General features: G+C 30.4%; 1 protein-coding gene and 1 pseudogene across 1 annotated transcript; both read right to left on the bottom strand.

Annotated features, from left to right (window-relative positions):
• Window positions 1-2507: 2507 nt before the first annotated feature.
• LOC149062449 (uncharacterized) lies at window positions 2508-3185 on the bottom strand. Its single transcript, XM_089216539.1, has 2 exons — window positions 2909-3185; window positions 2508-2818 (listed from the first exon to the last, which is right to left on the bottom strand). The coding sequence occupies exons 1-2, from the start codon at window positions 3183-3185 to the stop codon at window positions 2508-2510; spliced, it is 588 nt and encodes a 195-aa protein (XP_089072665.1).
• Window positions 3186-12194: 9009 nt separating this feature from the next.
• On the bottom strand, window positions 12195-13720 carry LOC149062448 (uncharacterized; annotated as a pseudogene).
• Between the last annotated feature and the right edge of the window lie 1811 nt (window positions 13721-15531).

Genomic DNA, 15531 nt, shown 5'->3' with positions numbered 1-15531 from the left:
TTGTTTTTCATTAATTAAAACGGACATGTATTATCCAGTTGTTGGAAATGTATTAAGACGTTTACATTGCAAGCTTATAACCAACAATAGTTCATTGATATCTATTATTGGTAAAATTAATAAACAATTAGTACAAACTGATTTTCAATCTAATGCACAGTATGATAATATTATTATCAATAATGCTATAAATGGTACTATTAATTTCTCAAATTTGTATGGATCTTGGGTTTTGACAGAGGCTCAAGTGGTGGAGACTAATTATCTAGAAAACCATGAGCATATAAAAAATGTATTTTCACAAAAAATGATTGAGATTAAAAATTATTGTGTTTTAAAATATTATGCTTCGAGAAATAATAAAAAGATTAAAATTACAAAAGAAGGAAAACGCCTCACGTCAGTGTTTTATGCTCGTTGTAAGCATGAAGATTGCCATCATTATGTATTTCGATTTTTTGTGGATCTAGATAACAAAATATATACTTTGCAATTATTGTCTACAAAAATTGGTAGTAATCATAAGCCTGGAGTCTTTCATGCTCCTTCTTTAACGGGGTTACGAAGACTAGCTATCAAGGAAGAGTTATCTCATAAAACTGCTGCCATGGTCAGAAGAGATACTATTTTGAAGGCTGATCCTGAAATGTTAGCTGCTGGTAACTTGAGCAACATTTATTCAAAAAATGGTTTGCAGATGGTATGAAATGAAAAACTTGCTGAAAACGATTTACATTGGGACGATGTAGCTGATTTAATTTTAAAATGCAGAAAGGAAAGAGACTATGTTCTCCTGATGATATATATGTACCTACATCAAGCCAGTGACCCAATTCCTTGATCAACCAGTAATAACTATATCAGATTTTAAAGAAATTTTAAAATATCCATTTAACTCATCAATTAGAGAAAACAAAATCAATATACTGAAAAATAAAATTAATAATATTATTGAAGAAGATAATTTTGAGTTAGAAGACATTATCTCACCAGAGGAAATAAGCTCATCTCATTCATCAGTTTTTGATTGCACAGTTTATTTTTTGTCTGGGTATGACAATTTATTTCATTTATAATAACATTGAATTATCAGTTTTACTTTGTATTACAGATACATAACAAAAAAACTTACATAAAAACAAAATGTGATTTCTGTTTACATGGGTTAAAAAATTTTAATGAAAATACATCAGCCGAAGCTCAACTGGTTAATTTAAAATCAAGAGGGTATTTAACTCATCCAAATAATAATTTATTTCAAATGCAGGTGTGTTACCCTGGCACCCCAAGTTCAAAATTTCGACTTGAAAACTATTTGGTATTATGTTATTTATTATATAACATTTTGTAACCGAAAAAAAAAATTTTGTAACCCCATCGGTGCCCCGGAAAACGGCGATACATGTTCCGGGTGCCAGGGTTACGTTACCCCAGCACCCCAAACATTAAATAATTAAAATTTCGACTTGAAAACTGTTTGGCATTATGTTATTTATTATGTAACATTTTGTAACCGCAAAAAAAAATTTTGTGACCCCATCGGTGCTCCGGAAAACGGCGATACATGTTCCGGGTGCCAGGGTAACGTTACTTAGTTAAATGTACAAGATAACAGCTCAAAATTTTGGAATGTTAAAAAGCTTGACAGTTTTATACAAGGTCCTCTACTTTAAGTTGTTATTGTTAATTTAAAAATATGAAAATACATATACTGCATAGGTACAATTTTTTTTACAATTATATTTGTGTACTTGAAACATTTTATGTACATCTATTATTTTATTTTATAATTTTATTATATTTTGCATTTTAAAATGCAAGTTTTTCGGGAAAATGATTGCATCCTACCTATAAATTATAATAAATTACTTTATTTACAATATTATCATAAAATAATTAGTTATAATATTATATATGCGTACAGACCGGGTGTTGACCAGTTAACCTCAACCAAAGGTACCATTTGCCCATAATAAAAATTGTATTAAAAATAATAGTTCACCTGGTACAAAGAGAGTATTTGACCAAAGTGCTTAATTTTAGATTTGTGTAAGTGTAATTATAATTATTGTTTTTATTATTTTTATAAATTTTACCTATCATTTTATAAATTTTTTTTATTATTTGCATTTTTTATGTTACAAATTACAATACCTAATATCCTTATAATTTATATTATATATATAATAGCAAATATAATTGTATACTATATTACCTTTTTTGAAAACTTACATTTTATGGCACTTATAATTATTGTATTAATTATACTTTTATTATAAATATTATTATCATTTACATATTTACGATATTTATTTCTGCTATTTTGATGTATTATAATCATGTTAATCACACCTACTGTATAGCAGAGCGTTACTCACCCTTTTTCATTTTTTTTTTTACTTCAATGTCACTTGCTTTTTAAACTGTTAAAGTACATGTATTATTTGGAATCGGATAAATAAAATATAAGTAGTATTAAATTATTAACTTTATATATTTTATACAATTTATTTTGTATACAATAACATTTCAATGTTCACTATATTTTTTGTTGCTAACGATACTCCATCTTTTAGGTCATCATAAACTTCCCATTGATCATTGGATCTATAAGCAAACGCCTTATAGTGGCCTTCAGTCACTCTTAAGCCCCACCGGTCTTGACCACTAAATCCTACAGCCCCTCTTAAATAATAAACTTCCTTGTAAATTTGTATTGTCTTTGTAATAATGTCTAAATGTAATTGAACTTCTCCTGCATAATTTTTTTGGATTGCTCCAATATCGCTTGTGTTAAAGCTCGTTGATGCTTCTAGATCTGAGGACATTAAACAGTATAAAAATTACAGTTGTTTTACAATATAAAATAATTGTTTCTCTTTATCATTATTTAAAATATATAAAATACCTTTAGGTAATGATAGTAGTTCTATCAACAAATAGCTTTTCATGCTGATAGATATAATTCTATTACTTTTGCAGCTTTGACACTCAATATACTCTTTTTCTGTGAAATATTTATTAATTTTTTCTTGGACGTTAATTTTTCCCTCATAAGCCATCAATGATAATACTTCATAGCTGTGGTCCAAAGAAAATTCTGAACAGCGGTTAAGTTTAATGTATGATGGTATATCTTTTAATAATTTGTTGGCTGTTGATGAAATAATATCCATTGCATCCATTAATGTAATGTCGCCGACAATATGGTTATTATTTAATTCATAGTATGGAGCTAATAATCTAATACGCTCATTATATATTTTTTTTCCACTTTTACTTTTGATCATAGCTAAATCAGTAATCAGTAGGCATTATAATAAAATTATAAATATAAACAACACAACAGTAATAATTTCATTTAAGTATAAAAATAGATATTTTGGTAATTGCGATGACTTTGAATTCAACCTCTTACAAACTTCTTAATTTTAAATTCTAAATAGGTATAAATAATGTACTATTTGACATTTGTACGACAAGTATCTTAAATAAAATAAATTAAAATATGAGTAGTTAATTATTTATGGATGTCCATTAACATTCTATAATATAAGATAGCTTGATCTTATACTATGCGACCATGCAGATAAAAAATAGGGCTCGGAAATTTTAGGATTTCGAATGTTTTTAAATAATCATTAAAAACATAGTCAAGTAATATATAAATTTGTTTACTTATAATACGAGTTTATACTTAAAATGTATAGTTGCATATTTTGCATATTTGACAATTATTTATATGAATGAGTAAGTTTTTAATTCCCAACTTAAGAAAATATCTAATAGTTCAATGTAATGCTCAAGTTAATTAGTACTGTATTAAAAATAAATAAATATATTCAATTTAAGTTGTTTTTTATTTAAAAAATTCACATCGACACAGCGCATGGAGCTTTCACAGTGCTTCGCTAAAATTTATTTTTGATTCATAAGTAAGCCAGTTAATATTTGTGTTACGCGTTATGAAAACAAGTGTTTCGAATCACAAAACGATTTTATTTAACGTTTATATTTTATAACTAATAATAATATGTGCTATATTAATTAAATAATTTTTACATTTAAGAACAAAGAAAAAGAGGACGACCGAATACGTCCGTTACGCCGGTTACGTATACCGACGATTATCGAATTTCGTGCGAAATGATCGCCGATCTGAAATCATACCTTATCGCATACGACCGATAGGTACGTACCGAACAATTTGTTCATAAGACTTGCACTACATTTTTATGTTTATTTGACGTTTTATGAGGGACGTATTAAAAAATAATAATAATAAATAATATAAACGATAAAGCCATGATAGATTTGTATACTTAAACATTTTAATTAATTTAATCACAATTTTCCAGGGTACGTTACACATTTTTTTTTTGTGGTTACAAAATGTTACATAATAAATAACATAATACCAAACAGTTTTCAAGTCGAAATTTTAATTATTTAATGTTTGGGGTGCTGGGGTAACGTTACCCTGGCACCCGGAACATGTATCGCCGTTTTCCGGGGCACCGATGGGGTTACAAAATTTTTTTTTTCGGTTACAAAATGTTACATAATAAATAACATAATACCAAATAGTTTTCAAGTCGAAATTTTGAACTTGGGGTGCCAGGGTAACACACCTTTCAAATGCTTAAAAAATTTAGAATCATGCTTTATATTACATGCCAACTCCAATAATGTATTTGAAGAAACATTAGATGATTTTTTCAATAAGTAATCAAATCTAACATTTCCATGCATAGAACATCAAACTGATACTAACAGATACTAAACAATACTAACAGACATTTGTAGTAGTTTCATAATAATGCGCATGAGGCAATATAGCTATATAAAAAATCAATTGGATAAGAAACAAAATAAAACAAAAAAAGAAGCTATCTAAACTAGTAAAAAGTTAAGAATGAACATAGATATAGGTAACTGTAGGTATTTATTTAATAATATGAATTTTTAAATTGTTACTAGATGAAAAAAACAATTGGTATTTTAAGATTATCACAATTTTATTTATCTTACTGTGGTGCCTATTAATGTTTAACTGATTTATATATAAAATATTTATAATATTAATGTAAATTCCTACCTTTTATAGATGTAAGATGGCAAGATGTACTTATTTAGTTATTCATGTTAATTTTACAATAATTACAATTTAATCTTTGGTTTTATAATCCCAATCATTGAGGGTTGACCTCGCCTACGTGTACAGAACTATTGTGTTACCCACTAATTAATTATATTACGTTTATTTATAAATGTAAAACATTATTAAGGCACCTATTATTTATTAATATTTACAAAGACATAACGTATAAATGTATAATGTATATTGTATATGTATTTTATTTATCGTGCTGTGAAATTACGAATTAGTAGGTAATAGGTAGGTACAATAGGTACATAGATAATTACAACAACTAGATAGCCGTCTCCCTCTTATCATTGAAGTCGTTCGCCATTTACAAAGCAGGCAATGTTTACAAAACAATATTATCAATCTTCAGTTATCACAGTGTATTAATTAATCAATAATCAAATAAATATAAAATAATCTGAAATCTGAATTCTATTAATTCTAATTAATTTAAAATTTAAAAATATTACTTAATGTTAATATTATATTTTGTTTACATAATTACATACCTAACTTACGTGATATCCAATTACTTAATTGATTTATAGCAGAGTGGGAAGAATTAATGTGGATATGGGATATTATTGTTGGAATTAGTTAGGAACGTTCTATTTGGTTTCACCACTGGAAGTAACAATTTCAAAGAGAAAAATATGTTTTATGTTGATTCTGAAAGAATCTATAGAACTGTCTATGATACCTGTCAAATAACTGACAATTGTGAGTTACTTCCTAATTCTTTCTTTCTTTCTGGGCTTTTACAGGCCCTCAAGGCCCATCGCCGCAACAAAATATTGTTTCCATTCTTCTCTAACATTTGCACATTCTTCTGCGTTTCTTACGTTCAGGAGTTTCAAGTCTTCCTTTACTCTATCCACCCATCTTTGTCTGTGGCGTCCTCGAGGCCTCTTAGTGTCGGGTTTCCATTTAGTTATTGATCCAATCATTCCCTCTGACCTCCATACATGTCCTGCCCAACTTATCCTCGTACTCTTCAGGGACCCAACAATTGTAGGTCCCTTGTATAAATCATACAATTCCCTGTTGCCACTCACCTCATATTCTCCATCGTTATTTCTCTTTGGACCGAAGATTTTCCTTAATATCTTTCTTTCGAAAACTCCTAACTTTCCTTCGTCCGATTTTGTCGTGGCCCATGTACTACATGCATACAGGGCAACCAGTTTGACTATGACTTTGTATAACGTTATTTTAGAATTTATTGATAGTAATCTTGATTTGAAAAGTGGCATTAGACTATAGTAGCATCTATTTGCTGCTGTAATTCGTTTTTTAACTTCTTCGTGGCTAATAGCACTTTCATTGATCTCTGTGCCCAGATATTTGAAGCTCTGTACCCTTTCAAATTTGTAATTATCAACTTTTAAATAGCTAACACTGTGATTTCTTCTCGATAGTATCATATACTTTGTTTTTGACTCATTTATCTTTAAACCAATCTCTTTACCTTCATTTAGTAGAATGCTAGTTGTATTTCTCAGATCGTCCTCTGATTCGGCAATGAGGACTATATCGTCAGCGTAAGCCACTACGGTTAGTTCGTTATTGTTGTTCATTTTTATTCCTTTGGCTTGGATTAGTACCTTTCGTATAACTGATTCTAAGGCGATATTAAATAAAGCTGGCGATAGAGCGTCTCCCTGTCTGAGTCCAGTTGTCACTGGGAACTCATCTGATACCTCTCCTCCAAAACTTACTTTAATTTTGGACTCATATGCACATGCTCTTATCATTCTGACTAATTTTGCTGGTATTCCCATTTTGTTCATGACATTCCATAGTTTTCCCCTATTAATCGAATCGTATGCTGCTTTGTAATCTATGAACATAAGGTGGATGTCTTTATTGAACTCGTGACTCTTCTCAGCTAATTGTTTGATTATGTGGGTTTGATCAACTGTTGATCTCCCTATCATGAACCCAGCTTGATATTCTATTATTTCTTTAATATAAGGATTGATTCTGATTAGAAGAATGTTGGATAGAATTTTATAAGTTGTGTTGAGTAAGGAGATCCCCCTGTAATTTTCACACTCCATGATATCTCCTTTTTTAAAAACAGGACATAGGATAGATACTCTCCACGATTCGGGTATTTCCTCTTGTTCCCATATTATGTTTATTAATTTATGAAGTTGGTTTAGTAAGCATGGTCCACCCTTTTTTAAACATTCTGATACTATTTCATCTACACCTGGTGCTTTACCATTCTTAAACATATTTAATCCCATTTCTAATTCATTTTTTGACGGGGCTTCGAGTAGCTGTTCTACTGTCGTTAGCTCGTTTACAGTGATATTAATTATTGGCTGGTTCAAAAGCTTTGCAAACATATCTTTGAATTCGCATGCGATCTCTTTGTTGCCTGTTAGAAGAGTTCCATCACTTTTCCTCATAACATTTGGTCTGGGCTTGTATCCATGTCTTACTTCATTTTCTTTTCTGAAAAATATTTTCGAATGGCTATTTCTATTATTTTCTATATTTTGTATGCGTTCTTTTTCCCATAGTCTCTTATTCGATCTAATCACCTTTTTTACCTCTCTTTGTTTAAGTGCCAACAATCTTTTATTATCTTCATTGGGTTCATGTAGTACTTTCATGCGGGCTCTATCTTTTTCATGTAAAACTCTTTTACATTCTTCATTGAACCACATTTTCCTTGTTTTTTCTGGTATGTACCCAAGTACTTCTTCAGCTGTGGTTTTTACTGTTTGTTCTACTTCTTTCCATATTTCACTTATATTTGGTCTTTCTTGTATATTCTGTATTTTCGACATTAACTTTACTTGATATACTTTAGCAGTTGATGTTTTCAGTGCATCTATATCTATTTTCCCTTTATGTTTCTGTTTCTTTCGCCACTCTGTTGATATTCTGATATTTATTTTTGCTCTTACGAGGAAATGATCTGACATAGCACTACTCCCTCTCATGCTTCTTACATCTCTTATACAGGACTTAATCCGGAATCAACTATTATGTGGTCTATTTGGTTTCTTAAATATCCACATTAAGGTGGTCCTAGTCTATTAGGTATGAATTTCTAATTATGTCTTTTCTTAAATTATACTTTTTAATAATATTTGAAGACACTTAACAACGATGTACAAAAAGTTCCATGTGAATTCAACAAGTTAAACCCGTGCCACAATAGAGTTGAAATTGTCTATATCTATTTTTTTATGAAAATAGCATATTTTTCTTAGATTTTAAACATAGTATATTAAATATTGATTCTATACAAAAAAACGATAATACATAATTTGCTAAGAAAAATATTTTATATTATTTATAATTTTAAACATTTTTTAATAAACTTAATATTTATCTCGAAAATTATAGTTTAAAAATAATAATTACACAAATCTTGCAAAAAAAAAAAAAATATTATTTATTTTGTCGATAAGTAAATATTAGCATTAGACTATTAGTAAAATATTTGTTGTTATAAAATTACGCTAAATATACCAGGACACTGATAATGAGACAATATTCAGAAGATTATTATTTCAACGGTATTTTCTAATCTAAAGTTTGAACATTGAACAGACCGATAAGTAATATTGTGACCGTCTGTTAGTAACTATTAGAGTTGAACACTAGTCTACACTCTACACTCTACAGTGATATATCAGCGTATCACAAACTCGATTGCCACTTCATATTAACTGTTTATTGTTAAATTATATTTAAATAAAGCATTCGTCATTTATGTTTAAATTATATAATGACTTCAAAAAAGAGTTTACGTAAAGATTCTTATACATTTTTAATTGGCTATACAAATCAAATCAAATTGTCGGTAGCAAATTACCATCTATAAGACAGGTGTTATCGGTTCTTTTTTACAACATTCGTGAAGTTCGCCTTAATTTAAACGAAAGTGCGAAATTAGTAATATAAGAGGTAAGTGTTTTTTGGCAAAAGGCACGTATACCGGTTAGTGCTGAACAATATTGTGCCATAAAACTTCAAAAATTATATAACGAATGGAGAAATTTGCAAAAGTTGCACTATAGAAAAACAGACACACAAATTAAAAAAAATGAAGAATTTTGCATGATATTAGATGATTTATTTGACATTGCTCAAGCTGATGCTCTTGAAGTTATAAAAATAAAAGAAGATAGAGATTTTCTAATATCACAGAGGCAAAAAGGTCGTCCTGGATCCATGTTGGGGATTGATCTAAAAATAATTAATAAAGAAAAAAGAGCCGAGGAAAGATTAAAAATTGTTGAGGAAAGACGAAAAAGAACTTATGAAGAATCTGAGATCCACGGTCAGTAAAATTATTACATACCTACCTAACTGTGAATATTATGTATTCATTTTTATTATTTTTATTTATTTTTTGTTTATATTTTAGATACATATATGGAAATGAGTACGTCATCAAACGATGAGTCTACTATGGAAGATGAGGAGTTTGACAAGCCCGGTCCATCTACAAAGTGCTTTAAACAATCAAATAGAGGAAATATTAATTTCATCACATCGAAACTTGCATCTGCATTAGATAAATGCAAGCTTAGCGACAGAGATGCCGTTCACATTTTAATTTCAACAGCAGAAGCATTAGGTGAGGATGTTAATAAGTTAATTATAAATAGAACATCAATTCGAAATACACGTTTACGTTTTCGAAAAGAGCGCGCAGAGAATATCCGTAAAGAATATAAACTGTTAATCGATGATGCGGTTATTCTTCACTGGGATAGAAAGCTATTACCTGCGTTAACGGGGCAAAAAAATGTTGATAGACTTTCCATCATAGTTTCATGTAGTGGTTGTGATCAATTACTTGGAGTCCCAGCTCTTAATACTGGAACAGGGATTGACCAGGCAGATGCAATTTTTCATATGCTCAATGATTGGTGCATCACAGAAAATGTTCAAGCTTTTTGTTGTGATACTACGGCTTCAAACACAGGCCGAAGGTTAGGTGCTTGTGTATTATTAGAAAATTACTTAGAGCGTAACATTTTATATTTACCATGTCGTCACCATATTTATGAGTTAGTTTTAAAATGTGTTTTTGATACAAAACTATGCACGACATCTGGTCCAGATGTACCAATATTTAAAAGGTTTCAACAATATTGGGGAAATCTAAATACCGAAAAATTTGAACCTGGAACTATAAATGAGTTTATACAAAAAAATGTAAGTGATGTGCGTTCTGATGTAATTAATTTTGTAGTTGATTATTTACAAATTAAACAACTAAGGGAAGATTATAGAGAGTTGTTAGAATTGACAATTATTTTTCTTGGGGGAGTGCCCCCTCGAGGAATTTCTTTAAGAGTACCCGGAGCCATCCATCATGCCAGGTGGATGGCAAAAGCTATATACTGTTTGAAAATATTTTTATTCCGAAGTCAATTTCGTTTAACACAGAAAGAAGAAATGTCTATTGCCAGTGTGTGTGTCTTCATTATTCGACTATACATAAAAGCCTGGTTTGTTGCACCTATGGCTTCGAAAGCACCTTACCAAGATCTAAATTTTTTAAAAGATTTAATAAGATACCAGTCTATTGATAAAAGTATATAAGTATATAAGTCACAATTAAAAAAATGTGTGGCCATTTGTGGTATCTATCACCCGAAGCAGCTGCGTTATCGTTTTTTGATCCACACGTACCAGTAGACACAAAAAGAAAAATGATTGCAGCTCTTAATATGGATACAGAAGAAGATAATATAAATCGATATGTTTTGAACCCAAAAGAGTCTATTGGTATATTAAATAAAGGCCTTGAAGATTTTATTTGTGTGAGCTCAATGCAATTCTTTAAACGTTTCAAAATAAATACTGACTTTCTTACGACTGATCCATCAAAATGGAACGATGATGAACATTTTAAAAAATCTACTGCCATTGTCACCAACATAAATGTAGTCAATGATATTGCTGAAAGAGGAGTTAAACTTATAGAGGAATACAATACAAAAATTACCAATGATGAAACTCAAAAACAATATTTGCTCCAAGTTGTGTGTGACTACCGAAATAAATACCCAGACTCCAAGAAGAGTACTATTTTACATAAAACGTTTTAAAAAAATTAAATCTGAGTATAAACATTAATAAAATAAAAATTTTTCTTTTAAATATTTGTTTTATGAAAAATGTATAAGAGTAAAAAATACACAAAATGTTATTTCAAAAAAATTATGTTCTTATACTTTTTTCGATACAATCATTTTTATTTGTGATATACTTGAAAAACATATCAAACTATGTTGTTTTCTACAAAACAGAGATTCGCAACTTCAACCCTTTTGTGGCACGGGTTAATATTATCCGATAATAATCTTATTATTATATATTAGTCTTATATATCTATATTTTTTTAGTTTTGGATGAATTAAAGTTGCAAGGTCATCCCAAAGTTGGATGCAATGAACATAAATGTCAATTTACTAAACATATAACTAAATTTTACCTGACTACACGAATGATTTTTGCATGTAAACGAAAAAATAAGGATATTGATGCTAAAAAGAATGCAGAAAAGCGATTAAAAAAAATTTCTAAACTAATTTAAATTTTAACTTTTACAATCACTACATATTATTTAAAAAATTATTTTTAAAACAATGCAATACACATAAAATATCAAAATATAATATACCTTATTTATTAATTTTAAAATAATGTGATTTTAATTTTTTTTAAATATTTCTTTTGCCTTTCATCACCTTTTATGACAGTAAAAATGCTTAGATTTTGTTCAACAGTATCTTTTCTAAATGGAAAGTGAATCAAGTTGCCAGTTGATACTTTATGGGGAGGGGATACAACGATATTAAATCATTGAATTCAAATATCAATAGTCATTATAGTGGTCCAATTGTAACAGTACAGCAGAGCGACATCCACTTTTTATTTATTTTTTGTTTGGAGAGGGTAGAGGCGGCGTAATTATAATATGTTGCCCCGAGGCGCAAATTTTTCAAAATATGCACCCCTGAATCCTACACACAAACCAATATTTGTAATTGTCAATTGAGTATCATATTTGGAGCTCAACCTGTATTGTGGCACGAGCACTTGCAATATTTTGAGAGAGGAGAGCTTCTTCTTTAGAAAATTGCTTTTACCCCTTAAAAAGGAAGGATCAAATTATGCTTATTGCAGGTATCATCAATTTGAAACCCTTTATCGACCATTATCGCATCATGTTCATTCATAAATTCAACAATATTACTTTGGTTAAATATAACATTATCAGAAGCTCTTCCTCCATATGCTTTACTTATAAAGGTATTGAGGCCTCCAGGAGATACTCCTAACATAAATTTTAAAGTATAGTTGGATTTGTAATTGCTATAAAGTTTAATACGGCACGAAAGGCACTTAGGTTTTTGAATTGTGATTTCAGTACAGTCTAATATTACTTTAACATTGGGAAAATCTTTAAAACAGTTTGGTAAATTTGATATAATTTCATCATTACTTGGCCAGTAAATACAGTTTTTTAGAAGGCAACTTAGTAAAGGTATTGTTGATAAGTAAATTTGTCTGCAAGATGAAACACTTTTATTTTTAAAAAGAACAGCTAGTACAGCAAATGATAGGTCTTGTTTTACTTTGGTGAATACTTATACAATACGTCCTTTAATGTCTAGGTTATGAGTTCTTTTAAAGAAATTTAAGTACCTTGTACTGTAAGACTCTTATCACAATTCCTTTTCTTAGGAGCTGTTCTTTTCTTTGGATATGGCATGGTCACAGTTGATTTGGGGAGATTTTGTGATGGGATGGCATTTTTTTTTAATTGACGTTTTAATTTTTCCATACCTATTTAAAGTATGCAGTACTAATAAATTACACATCTATATAAACAAGTCACATGTGTATTTGGTATATACTTCATATGAGTTATACATGTAATACTCATGGCCGGCGAGAGGGTGGGGCAGTAGGGGCCAGAGCCCCGGGGCCCGTTGTCAGAGGCGTATTTAGGCACAGCCGCACAGGCCCTGTAGGCCCGGTCCTAGAGTGGCGACATTAGAAGGACAAATTTTACAAATTTTTTAACTTTAGAAAAATTACTTTTATACAAATTATTTTTATTAATTATTAAATTAATTATTTAATATTTATGTTATATAATTTAGAATTACGAGTTGAAGCGTAAACACTATCGTCCGTTCACTCAAAATTAAACAACTATCTTTAATAATATATTAACCAACAAGCGCGGAGAACCGATCGCGGAAGGTTGCCAATAATTAAAATCACCGTTAAACGACGGTAACGGTATTTCAGGTAGTCTTGGTACTGACTTGGCTGGCGCGGCATCGACCTGGTTCTGTTCGCTTGGAACGCGTTTAGGATTTTTGATGTTCTCAAAATCACCCCGAATGGCGATTGCAGTGGTGGCTTTAATGATGAAAGCACTTCAGCTGGAAACTCGGCCGAATATTCGCTTTCGGAATTTATTTCCAGTAGACTATCTAACACGTCGTTGTCCGCATCCTCAAATTGAGCCCACAAATCCCCCAGCGTAGCAGTTGCTACTTGCAGCTCATCCATAAGGTCAGGATCGTCTTACGCGCGTTGAGCGAGGCTGTTAACTGCTTTGATTTTCTTGACAGCTATAGTACGTTTTGTGTCAGCTATAGTGACTAGACGTCTGACGCGTTTGATATCCTTTTCTTCGGCAGTCTCAACCATGTTGACCGGTGTTGTAATATAATGACGTAAACTTAACGGAAACAAGTGGTAATAGACGATCGAAGACGACCAACAATGTGCTTACCCGACACAAATTTGGTAGGTACCTGTTATGATTCGGATATAACCTGTATGAATTGAAACGCGCGATACACCAATGTATACCTATATATATATATATAATAATAAAATAGACAAAAATGTGAATATAATATTATTAAGTACCTGACAATACTAATCAAATATAAATGAATAACAATAATTCAATGTTACGAATGCGACATTAGTGTCGACTGGAATAAATTATTAGAAACTGAATCTAGCACTAACAGTAATATAAATAATAGGAGCGGTCACTCGTTAATTGAATACTCGAAATCGAAAGCTAATTTAATAATAATAAACAAACCACGCTCTGCAACCAGATGTTTTCGCAGGAATAATTCTTACACGTTTATTAGTAGTTTACTACTCCGACTCGCATTGATTTCAGGAAAGGTGACCTCTTTGAATACAATTTTATAATAATGAACAAGATGTCTTTGAGGCGCTTAGCGCATATACATATAATGCGAAATATACGGCAACAATATAACAATACAGCTTAACTATTTAAATAAATATGTGGGCGCCCAGATAATACAATAAATAAAGGCTACGAAATGAATACGAGCTAGTATAAAGAAGAATAAATAATAATGCGATCGATAGATCGATATTCAATACGTAAATAATAATAATACAAATGATAACACGATTATGTGATAGTGGTAATGATAATACTACTTATTTAAGTCAAATGGCTGATTCTTTACAATTTTTTTAAATATCAATATTTTCGTTTAGTAAATTATAGTAATTATACATCACATATTATTAAAATAAATGCAATAAAAAAAAATAATTATATTTTAATATGCACCTATTTAAAAATTTTCTTATAAAATATTTGTAAAAAACTTTATATTATTTGAAATTAAAATGTTTCTAACATAAACTAGATCGTAATTTACTTAATGAAAATATTGATAGATTGAAAAATCAGCCATTTGACTTAAATAAATGTTTTTACCATATACATTTTTCTAAAAATCAGATTTACAAATTGGCTATTAAAAAATAAAAAATGTAGCGCTAGTGTCTATGGATTATATTTAAAAGAAATTTTTAAAAAATATTGATTAGAACAAAAGTTATTTCATTTGTCAAAATGTCAGATCTCTTTGGGACACCCTGTATATATAAAAATCGAATCGACGGAGTATGGAATCGTCCAACATGATAGCCAGTGGACTAGTAGCCAACAATGGCACCAAAAAAAAATGGACGAAGACCGGCCGATGCCTTCACGCAAAAAGCCTGATCGGCGGATGCGAGCGAACTAGTCGGGCTTCGGGTGATAAGTATCGTCGCAATCGCAAAAGTCGCAATATGACGACGACAAATGACGATTTCCATTGTCCATCGACGGTGCCTTCTTATCTGAATGACCCGACTCGTCTCAACGCGTATCACGGCTTTAGATAGAATGGTTGCGCGTCGACGTATGTTAAGTTTACTGACCATAGAATATAGATAGTATAGAACGGCCACTCGATTAATTTTTTGGTTTCTAAAAACGCGCCTGGTGGTACGATTTTGAACTAACACTCATACCCCGCCAGCAACCC

Source organism: Diuraphis noxia, unplaced genomic scaffold (assembly GCF_037042655.1).
Source record: "Diuraphis noxia isolate RWA-SAM2 unplaced genomic scaffold, SU_Dnox_SAM2 contig0001, whole genome shotgun sequence".
Lineage (NCBI taxonomy): Eukaryota > Metazoa > Arthropoda > Insecta > Hemiptera > Aphididae > Diuraphis > Diuraphis noxia.
Note: the sequence above shows the minus strand (reverse complement) of the source record. Positions and strands in the feature narration are given on the sequence as shown.

Excerpts from the sequence above, each read along its gene's own strand:
- LOC149062449 (XM_089216539.1), bottom strand. The coding sequence starts at position 3,185 with ATGGATGCAATGGATATTATTTCATCAACAGCCAACAAATTATTAAAA. Across the intron at positions 2,819-2,908 it reads ACTACTATCATTACCTAAAG|ATCTAGAAGCATCAACGAGC; the intron begins GTATTTTATATA and ends TAATGTCCTCAG.